At 45.9% G+C, this 15,246-nt stretch overlaps 1 protein-coding gene and 1 long non-coding RNA gene across 3 annotated transcripts in view; one reads left to right on the top strand and one right to left on the bottom strand.

Annotated features, from left to right (window-relative positions):
• Positions 1–4,772: 4,772 nt before the first annotated feature.
• LOC311578346 lies at positions 4,773–9,613 on the bottom strand. Its single transcript, XR_014772851.1, has 3 exons — positions 9,578–9,613; positions 9,065–9,159; positions 4,773–5,598 (listed from the first exon to the last, which is right to left on the bottom strand). It is a non-coding gene; the product is annotated as an uncharacterized lncRNA (long non-coding RNA).
• Positions 9,614–12,069: 2,456 nt separating this feature from the next.
• The window catches only part of KCNQ3 (potassium voltage-gated channel subfamily Q member 3), a 298,511-nt gene continuing 295,334 nt past the window's right edge, over positions 12,070–15,246 (top strand). The window contains exon 1 of one of the 2 annotated variants that reach the window (XM_084749524.1): positions 12,070–13,235. In XM_084749524.1, coding sequence (XP_084605650.1) covers positions 12,847–13,235 — 389 coding nt within the window. In that variant the 5' untranslated portion in view covers positions 12,070–12,846. The remainder of the gene's footprint in view (positions 13,236–15,246) is intronic. The other variant, XM_084749523.1, reaches the window with a different exon arrangement.

Below are 15,246 nucleotides of genomic sequence, written 5' to 3'. Positions count from 1 at the left end.
GCTATAAGTATTTTTACTCTCATCCTCCCCCATCAGCATTTTAGATGAAGAGAGACTTTTCCATCAGTTATGTGGGTTTTTACCTCATCCTTTGCCTGGAAGATCCTAGAAACAATCAGGTGCTCCAAAAACGTTTTCATGAATGAGAGCTAATGCTCTCAAAATCACGGAGCCAAGTTTTGCATCCGTGTAAGTAATACAAAACCGAGCTCTTAATTTGGAAAGGAAGGGATCAGCTAATTAATATGCGATGTCAGCAGCCTCCTATATTTTATGGTACAAAACAGAACTGCATGTCCCCTGGCCCAGTCAATTTCCTGTTTATTATCACATTAGACCTATTCCAGGGCAGATGGAAAATTTGAAGGGCATCTCCAGACATTAAGACTGGCATAAATCTTCCAGAATTGCATATGAATACATAATATTCCCCATTAACATTTTAGAAATTAAGGTTTATATAATTCCTTGATTAAATAGGAGTTATTTTATCATATAACTCTGCTCCTTCCAACTGTTAATTTGGTTTCCCCAATCTTTAGTTTAGGGTTTAAATCCCTGTTAATATGAATCTGACTTTTAAAGCAATGTTGGCTCAAACTTCCATACCAAGGTTGCTTGTTGGTCTTTCCTCTGACCTTTCCTCTTTCTGCTTTTCCTCATCTATTCCTCGTCTATGTGAGATGAACACTGGTACTACTCCCTATAGTGTGGTCTCTGTGCCTAGCAGTCCTGGGTGTTTCACTGGGCACTTGTACTGACATCCTGGCCTCTCCATGTTGCATGCTCAGAGCCACAAGCAGAAAGTAGAAGAGTCTGGATTTGAGCTTTAGGCTCATTTGAATCACCTGACTTGGCTGAAAGGAAAGGGTAAGGTGGCCTTCAAAAAGCAGTGGATGTGCACCAGACACGGTAGTGGGTGTACTCTCTGTCATTTTACAACTACTTTGTGAATCCCACTTGTCATTTCCATATTATACGTCAGGGAACTGAGACTTAGGGATATTTTACCAATGTAAATAGATATGGATTAATGAAAACTAAACTTAGGTTCAATCTTTAAGGTTCTGAACAATAGGCATGTCTGTGTGTGTGTGTGTGTGTGTGTGTGTGTGTGTGTGTGTGTATGTGTGTGTGTGTGCATGTGTATGTTTGTGTATGCTTGGGTGTGCCCTGGTGGCTTTCACATGACCTGTATTTTGAGGAAATCTTCAGGTCTCCACACTTCTTAGCACCTACAGCTGTAAAATTGGTTTGCCATCTTTCCCTCTCCATTGACAAGACCATGGGTGAATCAACTTCAGGACAGAATCAAGAAATCATTTTTCCCACACCCTTACCTTGCAGTTACAGATGTTGGAACTGTTGAGACATGCAACTTCCTTCAGGGACCCATTCAGTTAGGACTAAGTCTACACTCAGAAATCCATGTCTGAACCCCACTTCACAATGAATGAATGTTAATGCTTAATTTTTAAAAACTAAAAACATCTCATAAATATGTATATATTTACTTAGGAGTATACATCAAAGATTTTTCTCCAAATTGTCAAATCTGAGGGTACCAGTAAGAACAACCCCAGAGAAATTTTATAGAACAGAGAACAAACAGGTGTGAGTACTGAGATCAGAAGACACCAACCAGCTAATAACCAAAAGACCATAAAATGTAGCCTTTATTCTTATCTTTCCTGTGGGCTTGCATCACGGCATCTCTCCTGGGCCTGGCTCACTCACTTGCATGGCTGTCAGTGTTCTGGAGGCTCACCCTGTGCCTGCGGCACTGTCAAACAGCATCCCCAACAAGAATCAGTCCAGGGTGCAGACAATGCATGTTCGATCAGATGTTCCTAGAAAGACCTTGTCATTCCACTGAAAGAACTCCAGAGAATAACTGTTGACAAATAATATTTCTTCTTAGAAAAGCTGTGAGTTACTCTGCATCAATGCTTTCTTCGCCTGATCATGGGTGTGTGGGGTAGTGGGACAGTCCGGCTTTCACAGAGCTTTGCTTGAGGTAACTTGTTCTCAGTGTTGGTGGAGAAGCAAGCAATGGATATATGAACCTTTCTCTACCTAAGGTTGGAAATGGTCCATTTTCACTTCTGACTGAATTTCATCAGCCGAAGCAAGTTATGGGAACAAACCCAACACCACATGAAAGCATAGACATGAGCACATGTGAATCGTAAGAACTGTAACCATTCTCCTGATTGTCAGCCTGTAACAAGGCTAAAGGAGGTGAAAAGGAAACTTGATGGACAAGCATTGCAGAAACACATGGGAATCCTTTCGTGACAATTTGCCCCTCTGTCAAGGTGAAAGAGAATGTGGTTAGGTAGCCCATGGTCAAGTTAGGGAGCAAACACAGTCTGATATTTGAGTCTGTGACCTAATATTCCCGTAGTGAGGGAAGCTGTCCATGGGTAGGTATATTTATCTGGAGTGTCAAATGTTTGCAGACACAAATAGTCAGCTATTCAGCAGAGAGTCTAGCCCTCTGGTGTGCAGAATTCTTTGGGAGCTACGACAGGAGAGGATGTTCATCCTCAGCAGAATTGTTTTTAAAGATTTATTTATTTATTTTATGCATATGATGCTCTACCAGCATATACACCTGCAGGCCAGAAGAGGGCATCAGATCATATTACAGATGGTTGTGAGCCACTGTGTGGTTTCTGGGAATTGAACTCAAGACCTCCGGAAAAGCAGGCAGTGCTCTTAACCACTGAGCCATCTCTCCAGGCCCCAAATATTTTTTTTTACATATATGAGTGCTCTATCTGCATGTATACCTGCATGCCATATAGATGGTTGTGAACCACCATGTGGTTGCTGGGAATTGAACTCAGGGCCTCTGGAAGAGCAGACAGTACTCTTAACCACTGAGCCATCTCTCCAGCCCCCTCAGCAGAAATTTCACCATAGTGTGACAAGTATAAACACAGCAATAGTACAATTCATAAGACATATCATATTTTCACAGATTTATTTTAAGTTGTTTATTTATTTTTGCCACAAATAATAGGACGAACTCTTCACGAGGAGGAAGAAACCACCAAAGAGGAAGAAAAAATTTGCAGCATATGTAAAACACTGAAGTGCTAATCTCAGAGTAGCTAGGTTTTAGGAGCATTCCCTAGAACAGGCCATGTGAAGGTGTGGCCCTGTGTGTGGACAAGTGAGGAAGGGCAGACAATGAGAACCCTGCTTCCCCAGAGGCTGGAGCCAAGTGGTGTAGAGGTCTCTCTCTCTCTCTCTCTCTCTCTCTCTCTCTCTATATATATATATATATATATATATATATATATATATATATATATATATATATATATATATCTCTTCCTCCTCTTCCTTCTCTCCCTCCACTCTCTCTTCCTGGCTCTTTCTTCATTATGACACAGTCTCACTTATTGCTACCATTTATGAACTGCTCCCTCTTGTGGCAGGTGCTGTACATAGAGCTTTTAATGAGCTGCACTGGCAAGTTATCTGCCTGGTTCCCTGAAGAAAGCTGGTTTGCAAATCCTGAACCATGAACTTCCATTCACAAAACCTTAAAAAAAAAAATGTCAAATGCTATGTACATAAAGAAAACACTATTTCAAGATAAAGAGATATTTCTTTGAAGAAGATGTTCTTTATATATATATTTTTTCATGCTCAATTTGCAGCATTAAAGAGAATATCAAGACATATCTAACTAATGCAGTACCATGCATATTAAATTATCACATCTTCCATTAATCTTTTGAAGAAGCCTGTTATTATTACAGAGATGACATATAACACAGGGCTAATAACAACAAGAAAAAATTAAATGCACATATCAGTGATGAGGGGAGCAGCAAAGAGAAGGTGGCCCAAGGGACCAATGTGAAGTAACAATAAGGCTTTGAGTCCCTGTTCACTTTGGGCCACACCACAGCCTAGTAGAAGTGGGTGTCATCTATACCCCCTCCACTCTCCACATTAGAAGGCTGACAGAACTTCACCAGGGCCACTTGGGCCGGGATTGAAACCCAAGGGTTTTAAACACAAAGCCTGCGCCATCACTGGCTTCCCTGAAACACCTGAATCACATCTTTTGTGATATTTACATTAGCTTGGGGGTTTTGCCTCCATGTGGAGAATTTTCAAATGTTGATGACGCTATCCCCTGGGCTCCCTGCTTGGTGATGCTTAGAGATGATGCAATCCACACAAATCCAGAATGCACCTCCAGGCCACACCTGCTTCATCAGGAGGTTGGGATAGTTAAGCAAAGTAGAGAAGCTTTTCATAGAGCCTGGCCACAGAAAGTGACTGCAGCATACAGCGAATATCACTCACCACTCCACAGTGGAATCTGGGGGTAGAGGGTAGTGACCCTCTGTAGCTTTCTAGACCTAGTCAAGCAGAATGAAAAAGGACTTGACAAGAAATAAAACTGGGCTAACATTCAGTAGCCTAGGTTAATGGCCCCTAGTTGAAACATGAGGTGAATGTAGTGTGTTTAAGCCATTAGCTAAATTGTGTCTCATCCACGATTCATATACTGAAGTTCAAACTGCCAGGCCTTGGAAGTAGAGAGGGCCCATTAAAGAGGCAACTGATAAGCCAGCAAGATGGCTTCAGTGAGTAAAGGAGCTTTCTGTGCAAGCCTGGAGACCCAAGTTCGATGCTCAGAACCCACATGAAGTTGAAAGGAGACAACTCACTCTGCTAAGTGTTCTCTGAGATCCACATGTATACTGTAGCATGTATATGCCCTGTCCCACAACACAACATACATACACACACACACGACCATAAAAAATTTAAAAATATTAAAAGAGGCAACTAAGCAAATATGAGGCCCTAGCAGGATCTACTAATGTCCTAAAAATAGAAATTTTGAACAGACGGTAAGAACCAGAGATGCACGCACAGGACAGAGACACACATGGTGGGGAGACCTTAATCAGGATGTCATTTTCCTGAAAGGCAAGAAAGCAGCCTGTGGAGGGTCCAGCAGCATTGCATTTCAATGTCCTCCTTCACCTTCCAGGGCTGTGAGAAAGCCCATTTCTATGGCTTACACCAGCCTAGGCTCGGGTGTTTTGTCACAGCAACCCTAGCAAACTAAATCTGTCTACAGTCAGCATTCTATATCTATGAATAGAAACCACTTCAGCTTGTTAAGTGCATATCATAATACACAGCTGAGATGTTATATAAAATGTGGGTCACTGTTATAAAAGATGAATCAATATTGGGCTTGGCACCCAAAAGTTCTCTTCTAAATTAGATGTTATGTTAATAACTGATGTGGTGATACAGTTTGTCAGTTAGCAGGTATTAAGTCTCTGTGGCAAACTTGACAGATGTTAAGTCCTTTATCACTGGCACATCCTTTCAAAGTAGTTAATCGTATTCCTACTGTACAGGGGGGAGGGTGTTGAGAATGATTATTTAACATGTCCAGGGACCAACTTTTGGGACAGGGAAGGAGATTCTTTTCCAGAACTAGATGTCTCAAATGCTTGACTTCTGCCTTCGAGCATCACTGTGTAGGTATCTACAGCCTCCTCTCACATTCTTAGTATACAAATGCCAGCCTCCTCTCTGGAAAGAACTCTGCAAGAGAAATGAAGAAGACCTTGAGCTCAGTGCCTCAGTACCTCGCCCCACAGACACACGATTAAGAAGGAAAGCACCAAGCTACCTGGAAAAGTTCTCCTTGGCCTTACTCAGGCTGCAAAAGGTCATTGTACCCTACTCAGTCCCATGCTTGTACTGTACTGAATTCAAGGTCCAGAAGACAAAGGATATGGGAAATATATCTTGAATGTCTCTCTTTCAAATACACTGAATAGTGTCTTTGCCTGAGTGGCCGACCATCCCTCTCCCACAAGCAGACTCGAAGTGAGGCATTTCTGAACTCAGGTCCAGGGGCTGATTAACTATGAAGTGGAAGTGAATAAACAGAATATATGAATGACATAGACAAATAGGTGGTATTCTTTGATGGTGACTAAGTAGGTGGATTCCTAGGTGCATAGGTGGGGCATTAGCAGGAGACTCTTGGCCAGAGAATTCCATTCTCTACAGAGGGGGATGTGCGTCTTTTCCCCTCCGACCTCTGGTAGCAAGGTCCAGGGTATTTTCCTTGATGGCTGACCCCTTTTCCAGAGAAGGAATAAAGGCTCAGTGTTGCTCTTTTCCTCTCACATTCTGTGGTTTCCTCGGCAGTTAACACCACCAGAATATTAACGCTATCTGTGGGTAACAGGATGACAACTTGTGATTGTGGCAGGTTGGCCCATTTGTGCTTTATATTTCCCTCAGAACTACTTTACATTTTTGTGCGGCAAACAGTACAAGTAGATTAAAAATCGGTCTGCAACAATAGCACAGAATTCTTTGGGAATGAGGTGAGACAGCAGGCAGGAACACCATCACATTATGCCCATGGTCATGAGCCTTTGGCCTGCTCATTTGATTACAGTCATAGCAACCACGTCCAGAGCATCATCCCACCACTTGCTGCTTGCAACCCAAAGCAAAACCTCTGGAGAAGAAGCCTGAGACTCAAAAGAGGAAGACTTTGGTTCTCTCCTTTCCTGTTCCTTTCTAGGAAGCACTTTCTCTGGCATCTATATGTCACATCTACATAGGAGAGGTAGATGAGAAAATAGAATGAGCAAGTTTGATGGTATGGATGTTTTGTACTTAAGGATCCATGTGTTAGAAGTTTGGTTCTACATGTGGCTGTGTGAAGAGCGGGTGGAACCTTTAAGGTGTGTGGTCTGCTGGAAAGTCATTAGGTCACTGGTAGACCTGCCCTCAGAAAGGATGAAGATGAACCTTGCAGAACTCTGGCTTGCTCTGTCTAGAATGTTGTTACAGAATGGCCACTCCCACTCTTGGCTTCCAGTATCATCATGTGGTATCCGGACAAATTATGAATCCAGCAACTTGCCCAAAGATGACAAGCTTGATGTCGTAGGATTACAGATATCTCCATTCTACCCTTTAAACTACTCTCCTTTGCTGAGCTCACCTATCGCTCATCTGTTGAAGCTTCTCACCCATGAGCAAGCTCCTCTGCCATTGTGCTGCCTGCCATCCATCTTGATGTGCCGCAGCCCGTGGAGGCTGAGGGGTTGAATGAGAATGTGTTCCATAGGCTGATAGATGAACACTTGGTCCCCAGTAGGTGGCACTGTTTCAGGAGCTTGTGAACCCTTGGCCAGGTGGGGATGGGCTTTGGAAGTTTAAAGCCCATCTGTTCGAAGATACATATGAGCTGTCAGCTTTCTGATCCTGATGCCACGCCTGCTACTTGTTGCTGTGTAGTTCTGCCTTGATGGAACTGTAAGTCCAAATAAACTCTTTCTTCTACAGTTGCTTCCGGTCATGGAGTTTTATTACAACAACAGAAAAATAACTGACGCAGTGTCCATATTCCTATACTAGAGGCTGACCCAATGGACTCACTCTATTGGCTGTATCTTCCAAAATGACAATTTGGACTATAAGCCAACAACAATGAGCTTAAAGAAACCTTTTTTTTAAAAATAAAATTTCCAGCTTTTAATATTTTGTTATAGCAAGAGAAATTGGACTACTATAAAAGTAAAAAATACTTAGAGAAGAAAGAGTTTGCAAGTTTGGGGATTATCAAGTTGCTAGAATTTTAATGCCATAAGATGGACTGGAACCCAAGAGCAGAGGATGCCAGAATGTCTGATGGTTTGAACTATTACTCGGGCTGTTCTTTTTTGATATACTGTCACTCTCCGTCTTGCTATTATGTCCCATTGGCATCTCAGGATGCCAGGGACGTTAGCGATGTAGGACTCGTGACTCCCTTTAGCTAAACTCTGCACTATGTTATGATTATATGACCCCCTCAAATTGTACTTCCTGTGCACCGTGCCTTCTATGACATTTCTAAAACCTTCTATTAGGATATGAACAGTGCTCTCCATTGGATTATAAAAACCATTGGAATGAATTAATTCCCCAGACTCAACTACCTGACAGTCCTGCTACCCTTGGTTTAATTGAACCAGAGTCATTGCTTTGATACTGAGCTTGGTTCATCCTTCAAGAGAAATGTGGAAATGGCCTCTGCATCTCCATCAAAACTCCTCATGTACCTGAAGGTCCAAGGTGTCATTTTTTAATGATTACATCTTTTATTAAAGTCGGTGTAATAAATTTGTGTGCTTCTATTCTTGTTTTTTTTTTTCTGGTGCTGTGCTAAAACACTAACAAAAATAACTTGGAGGAGAAAGGGTTTATTTTACCTTATAGGTTACAGTCCATCACTGACAGAAGCCAAGGCCGGAGCTTGACATGGAAACCATGGGAGAAGTTCTGCTTATGTGCTTGCTCCTAGCTTTACCGTCTACTGCTTTTCTTATACAGCACAGGCCCACCTGCCTAGGGATGGCACTGCCCACACTGGGCTGTGTGTACCTCATCGATTCTCTTTCAAGAATGTGCGCAGGACAATCTGGTGGCAGTAATTCCTCAACTGAGGTCCCCTCTTCCCAGTTGAGTCAAGTGGGCAATCAACACCATACACTGGTCTTAATTTGAAATTACTGAGACTTACTAGGCATGAAGACTTTCCCAATGAAACGAAACAAAACCCATAAAATTTTTACATAAAAACTTATGCTGACTGTGCTGGTAGCTTGACATTGTTCCTTGACCCATCACTTACTGATGTTTTATTTGAGAATAAAGAGGCTATGCCCAGACATATCTACTTCTAGGACTGGGATACGATGCCTAGGTCTTGATCATCTTTAGTGAGCATATTAGTTACTTAACTCATCCTTGTGACAAAAGGTCTTAGAAACACCTGAAAGGAGGAACGATGTCATTTAAACTCTTCACTTTAGCGGGCTCACTTCACAGATGCTTGGTCCCGTGTGTCTGGCCGGAGCATCATGGTAATAAGAGCATATGATGATAGAGTTCTGACCTAATGGCCGACAGAAGCCCAGAGAGATACAGGAAGGAGTGACGGGTGGAATGCTTCAAGAACTCGATCACCAGTGATTTACTCTGCCCAGGTTGGTCTCACCTCCTCCTAAACGTTCCACACCTCCTAAGATAGAGCTTCCAAGTGGGGGCCATGCACTCACTGCATGAATCTGCAGAAGACTCATAAAATTCAAACTATAAACAACAAAACAACAGGAAATAAGTAAACAAAATAGGTCCATGTTAGTTTTAGGAAGTGGCAAATACCAACAAATAAACAAATCAAATAGGAAGAGATTCAGAAAGAAGGACAATTTTCAAAAAAGGACTTCTATATAAAGGAAGATTTTTTAAAAATAGGTGTTTTGCAACAAACTTTGCTCAACCATGTTCATAGCAGCCTTATTTATAATAGCCAGATCATGGAAACAGCCTAAGTGTTCCTCAGTAGAAGAATGGATAAAGAAACTACTGTACATTTACACTATGGAATACTACTCAGCTATTAAAAACAAGGAATTCCCGAAATTTGTGGGCAAATGGATTGAGCTAGAAATGATCATAATGAGTGAGTTAACCCAGAAGCAGAAAGACTCAAATGGTATATACTCACTTATATCTGCATACTAGCCCAAGGAGCATGTCCCACGAAAGCCTTCACTTACCAAGAAACTAGGACAGAGGGGAGGACATCCTATTGGGACTCTAGATGAGAGAAGCATGGGAGAATAGCAAAGTAGAAGGATCCAGAGGGTCCTAGAAACCTACAAGTAGAACATTATGATAGGCAGATTTGGGTCCAGGGGTCCCGCTCAAACTATGGCACCAGCCAAGGACAATACAGGCCATAAACTTCAAACCCCTACCCAGATCTAGCCAATGGACAGGACATTCTCCACAGTTGAGTGGAGAGTGGGGTATGACTTTCACATGTACTCTGGTGCCTCATATTTGACCATGTCCCCTGGAGGGGGAGACCTGGTGGCACCCAGAGGAAGGATAGCAGGTTACCGAGAAGAGACTTGATACCCTATGAGCATATAAAAGGGGAGGAAGTCCCCCTCAGTCACAGTCATAGGGGAGGGAGTAAGGGGAAAATGGGAGGGAAGGAGGAATGGAGGGATACAAGGGATGGGATTACCATTGAGATGTAACAGGAGTACAGTTTTTTAAAGGTGTTTTGGCATTGAATTGGGTCAGAAAGTATTCTTTTAGGAACTACTAGAGGCTGGGTCACTTACAAAGAAAAGAAGTTTGTTTGGGCTATGATTTTGTCAGGTCTTCTTAAGCTGTAAGACCTGCAGTGCCACAGGGAAGCTCATGGCAAGAAAATGGGAAATGTGCATTATTTGTATGTTCTGGCTTCTCTCTCTCTCTCTCTCTCTCTCTCTCTCTCTCTCTCTCTCTCTCTCTTCTTACAAAGCCACCAGGATTCAGTTATGGGGGCCCCACTCTGTTGTCCTTTCTAATCCTGTTTGGATTCCAAACACCAAAGGGTGGATTAACTTAAGTTTCTCCTCTCTGAATACTTCACAGTGGGGATCAAATCTCAACACACAGACCCCTGGGAGATACACCCATCCCTCTCTCCAGCATAGTTACAGGTGCCTGGTGAGGGATGAGTGGGCAAGATCTGACAGGAAGGCTGGGGCATGCTGCTGTCGTGTGTGTGTGTGTGTGTGTGTGTGTGTGTGTGTGTGTATAGTGCCTCTAACCCAGACAATCCCATTTCTCTTCAGAATCCGTGCTGACTTGTTTCTATGCTTCAACACACTGTGGATTGTTAGTCTATTCATAAAGCAGCCAGTGCTACTCTGCTGTGAACAAAGTTCAGGTCTCACACAGGCTGTTTCAAGTACATGCCTCCGATCTAACCAATAAGTATCTTTCTCTGTTGAGCATGGCCATGAGCCTACCAATTTTCCGTTTCATTGTCATTGTCATACTCCAGTCAGCTCCTGGGAAAAGTACTCTAACAGAACAAGCCGTTTATTGATATGCCAATACAACATAGTAGTGAGCTCTTCCTTGCTTTTAGATAGCCTTCTGGAGGCTCCTCCCCCTCCCTGTCCTCCTCCTCCGACCACTACACTTTCCTTCACTCTTCACCTTCTCTTTGGTCCTGCTCATGCAACTTTCTCATGCCTGTGGTTTGTCTGTTGCTGTTGTTGTTGTTTTCGTTGTAGACTAAGGCTAGATTCTCAACCTTCTCAGTCATCTTATCTCCCCTACCTGACATCTATGAGGGGGTGGGGGAGTGGGGCGGGGGAGACTGGGCAGTAAGGAATCTTGGTGCCTTAGGGCAGCAGGAGGGCTTCCCTAACCTGCATGTGGTGGGTGATGGGCACCTGCTCTCTGCCAACGGTGCCAATGACTGACCAGATTGCTCCCTCTGCCATCAACAAATCCAAGCCATGTACCTCGTCTACACTTCTGTCTAGCATGCTTTCCTGGACATTGCCATAGTTATTCCCACCTTGTCGCTCACCTTAAAATGCCCCCTCCTCAGTGGTCCCTTCAAGGACCAGCTCCCCAAATCACAGAATTGATTCAGTTTCCACGCTAGAAACAATTTGGCTCACAGTTGCTTTCACTCTGGCCTTCTATCTGCCACTCAAGTCTTATGAGCACAAGGACCTCAAATCCTGGGTAGAGAGCAGTATGTAGCCTCTCGCAGGACAAACTCACTGCCTTGGGTTCAATGTTTTCCCTGAAGGATCTTAATGGAGTCAGAGGGCATGACTGGCTTGCCTGCAGCAAGAGTTAGGAGGCAAGCAGAAATTAGTATACTGATGCTGGTGTTCACATGTATTTCTCAGTTCTTTGACCACCTACACGTACAAGGGGCTACCCCCAAACTACTGGAAGCAGTAACATGCATGAGCCCCCCGCCCCCCAAAAAGAAACACTGCCATCACTGAACCAGAGGGTGAGGTGTGTGATTTCCTAACCCAGCAACTTGGATTTTTAACCTCCAAAGACAAACAGAGGAGGTGGCGGGTGGAGAATGAACATAAAGCTGCAGCTACAGCTTCTGCCCACCCTCCTTTTATTTTCTCCTGGCGCCCAGGGGAAACCCCAACGCCCACGGGGTTTGGGGAGCTCCTGCGTCACCACCGCAGCGTTCAGGACCAGCAGAAGCAGCAGTAGAGGCCTCAGTGATGCAGGTCCTCCAGGCTAGTTTGGGTAGGGGGTGTCCGGGAGAGGCGGGGCGCCGCCCTGGCCTCCTGCCACCAAGGGGCGGGACGATGGAGCCCCACCTCTGCGAAGGAGGGAGGGAACCAGAGAGCGCTGCGGGTGGTGAACGCTCCGCCTGGGCGCGCCTGCTTCTGCTGCTGCTGCTACTGCCGCTGCGGCGGGGCTAGGGCTGAAGAGGAGGGTTGGGCGCGGGCGGGAGCGAGGAGGAGGGAGGAGGCGGCGGCGCGTGTGCCAGGCGGGCAGGCGGGAGGGCGGCTGGCACAGGGCTTGTAAATAAACTGCGATGCTGTCTCGGGCTCGCTGGCCCGGGTGCCGCCGCCGCCGCCGCCTCCTGGGAGCTTCGGTGCTAGGCTCCCTCAGCCGCGCGCCCTAGCGCCACCGCGCCAGCCTCGCGCGCCCTCGCCGGGCTCCCCGCGGACTCCGGCTTCCCGCGCCCCTCCGGGTCCCGCGGAGGACCCGCACGGGATGTGACCCCTTGACTCTACATCCGACCTCCCCTGCCCCCCGGGAGGCCCGCCTTTGCCTGCTTTTGGGGGGGAGGGTGGGAGGGGAGGGGCGCGCGGATCATGGCATTGGAGTTCCCGGGCTTGCAGCCGCCGCCGCCGCCTGGTCCACGCACCCCAAGCGCTCCTTCTTCCCGGAGCAGCAGCGGAGAAGGCGAAGCGCCCGGTGGGAGCGAGGCAGATGGGGCTCAAAGCTCGCAGGGCGGCGGGGGCGGCCGGCGGCGGCGGCGGCGAAGGGGGCGGCGGAGGCGGCGGGGCCGCTAACCCAGCCGGAGGGGACTCGGCTGTGGCCGGCGACGAGGAGCGGAAAGTGGGGCTGGCGCCAGGAGATGTGGAGCAAGTCACCTTGGCGCTTGGGGCCGGAGCCGACAAAGACGGGACCCTGCTGTTGGAGGGCGGTGGTCGCGAAGAAGGGCAGCGGAGGACCCCGCAGGGCATCGGGCTCCTGGCAAAGACACCCCTGAGCCGCCCAGTCAAGAGGAACAACGCCAAGTACAGGCGCATCCAAACTTTGATCTATGACGCCCTGGAGAGACCGCGGGGCTGGGCGCTGCTCTACCACGCGCTTGTGTGAGTACCCAGCCGCTCAGGGCGCCCCTTGGCGGCTGTGCACCTTAGGGTTCCAGGCCAGGGCTGGAGCTGAGGCTTCAGCTGGGGCACTTATCTGTGGCTTTGGCCGCTCAAAAGCGCTCTCAGGCTTGGGTTAGGGGTGGAGGGACACTAGCTTATGGTTCTCCTCTGTGTGGTTGAGAGCAGCTCCTGGTGCTTGGGAAAACAGGGCTAAAACGAACCAAACGTGGTTCCAGAGCTGACTTGGAGATTTGGATTGGCGAGTGCGCGCAGTGCGCGTGTGTGGTACCTTCTGGGATATTGACACGGAAGCTTAAAAGAATGATGTTTCTAATGAGTGTAGCAATTGAGCAGGACAAAAACGGTCCTCTCACAAGCACTGGTTCTTCTTGTGGTGTATAGCTTGCTTCTCTTGCAGCCATCACTCAGTTTATATGATATATCCCAGAGTTGAGGACGGTAGTGGTGCACACTGCCCATAGTGTGTATGTGTGTGTGTACGTGTATGTTACGTGAGTGTGCTACCCTTCCTAGGGCTCGGTGCTGGTGCCCAAAAGGACTGGGTTTTGCTCTAACTGGGGGCTTGGACAGGCCAAAATGCAGGGTTTTGTTTGTTTGTTTGTTTGTTTTTTTTTTTTTTTTTTTGTGTGTGTGTGAAGGAATTGGAGAACAGGAGAGGGGCAGGCTTTCCAAGCTTAGTCCAACTGGCTGGGGTTAACAGAGCCAGAAGGTATTTAATGTTAGAACATCCTTATGGTTTGGGTTCAACATCTCACAGTTTAGGTTCTACTATCTCCGTAGGGTCAACTGTTGCCCATCTATTGGCTTGGCTGGACCCGAGCCTCGTACACCTGAGAGTCCTGGTGGGAAGTTTGTCCCCAGGGACCTCTAGAAATAATGTCCATGCTAGCCCAGATAAATGCAAGGCCAGAAGGAAAATGGAACTCCAGATGTACCAGATGCCCCTGGGATGGGAAATACACCCTTATTTAAGGAGGAAAAGAGGATGCTAGTAGAGGGATTCCCCACTTTAGGACTGAAATCCCAATTATCAGAACACCTAGGATGTGACAGGGCACTTCTTGCTATCAGCTTCTCTCTAGCTTTGGTTTAGGAAACTGTATCAATGTCAGGGGTGGGACAGGAAATTGTCTATGACCTTGACCCTTCCTATTTAAGGCAGTTAGTTTCCCTCCATTTGACCCTTGACTGAAAAAGAGGGAAGAGGTCAGGGGATGTTTCCTGTTTGTTCAGTACCTGCCTGTCATTTAAGGTTGAAAGAGCTTTTCCTGGTTTGGCCACCAGGTGGGGCTTCCGCATAGGACCTCAGATTTGTGCAACAGGTCTCTTCCAGGTTACAAAAGCCTTGAGAGACTACATCCCTGAAAACTCAGGGAGCAGCAAGAAGAAGGATGAAGCAAGCACCTTATGAAGGACTTACGATTGGGTTGGTCAAGCCTTTGATCCCTGTGCCTTTGCAGGTGTCGGGAAGTGTCTGATACATAGCTTAGCGTAAGTTCTTCTTTCGTGGTGAAGCAAGGTTAAACTTGCATTCATCACTTGGTCCCTACCACAGTGTTTAAACTGACGTGAAATAAATGCTAGGGTGTATGCAGTTTTAAGAGGCTCAGCAAGTTATCTGAGCGCAGATCCCATGTCCCTTTGTGTACAGTGTATATTTAATGATTTTGGAACCTGGGGTTCTATTGAAACTGGAGATGCCTTCTTTCTTCTCCTACCTTTTCCTGAAGCCTTGCCTCGCCCAGTCTGAAGAGAGAATAGCTAAAGGCTATTATAGACACTATAATGTTGTATACTATAACATTATGGGACATGTTATAATAACATTGTAGTATATAATGATATAAAATTATAGTAAATGCTGCAATGTTATTTAACTATAGAACTGTTCATCCCTTAGAAACAGGTTTGTAAGTGTCAAACCTATAGCCCTAGTTTCCTGGAGAGGACTCAGGAAAACTTAGAGACTATGAGAAGTGTCAGATTTATA

Source organism: Acomys minous (genome assembly GCF_964271855.1).
Source record: "Acomys minous genome assembly, chromosome: 12".
Classification (NCBI taxonomy): Eukaryota; Metazoa; Chordata; class Mammalia; order Rodentia; family Muridae; genus Acomys; species Acomys minous.
The sequence above is the reverse complement of the archived record's forward strand: the minus strand, read 5'-3'. Positions and strand labels throughout refer to the sequence as shown.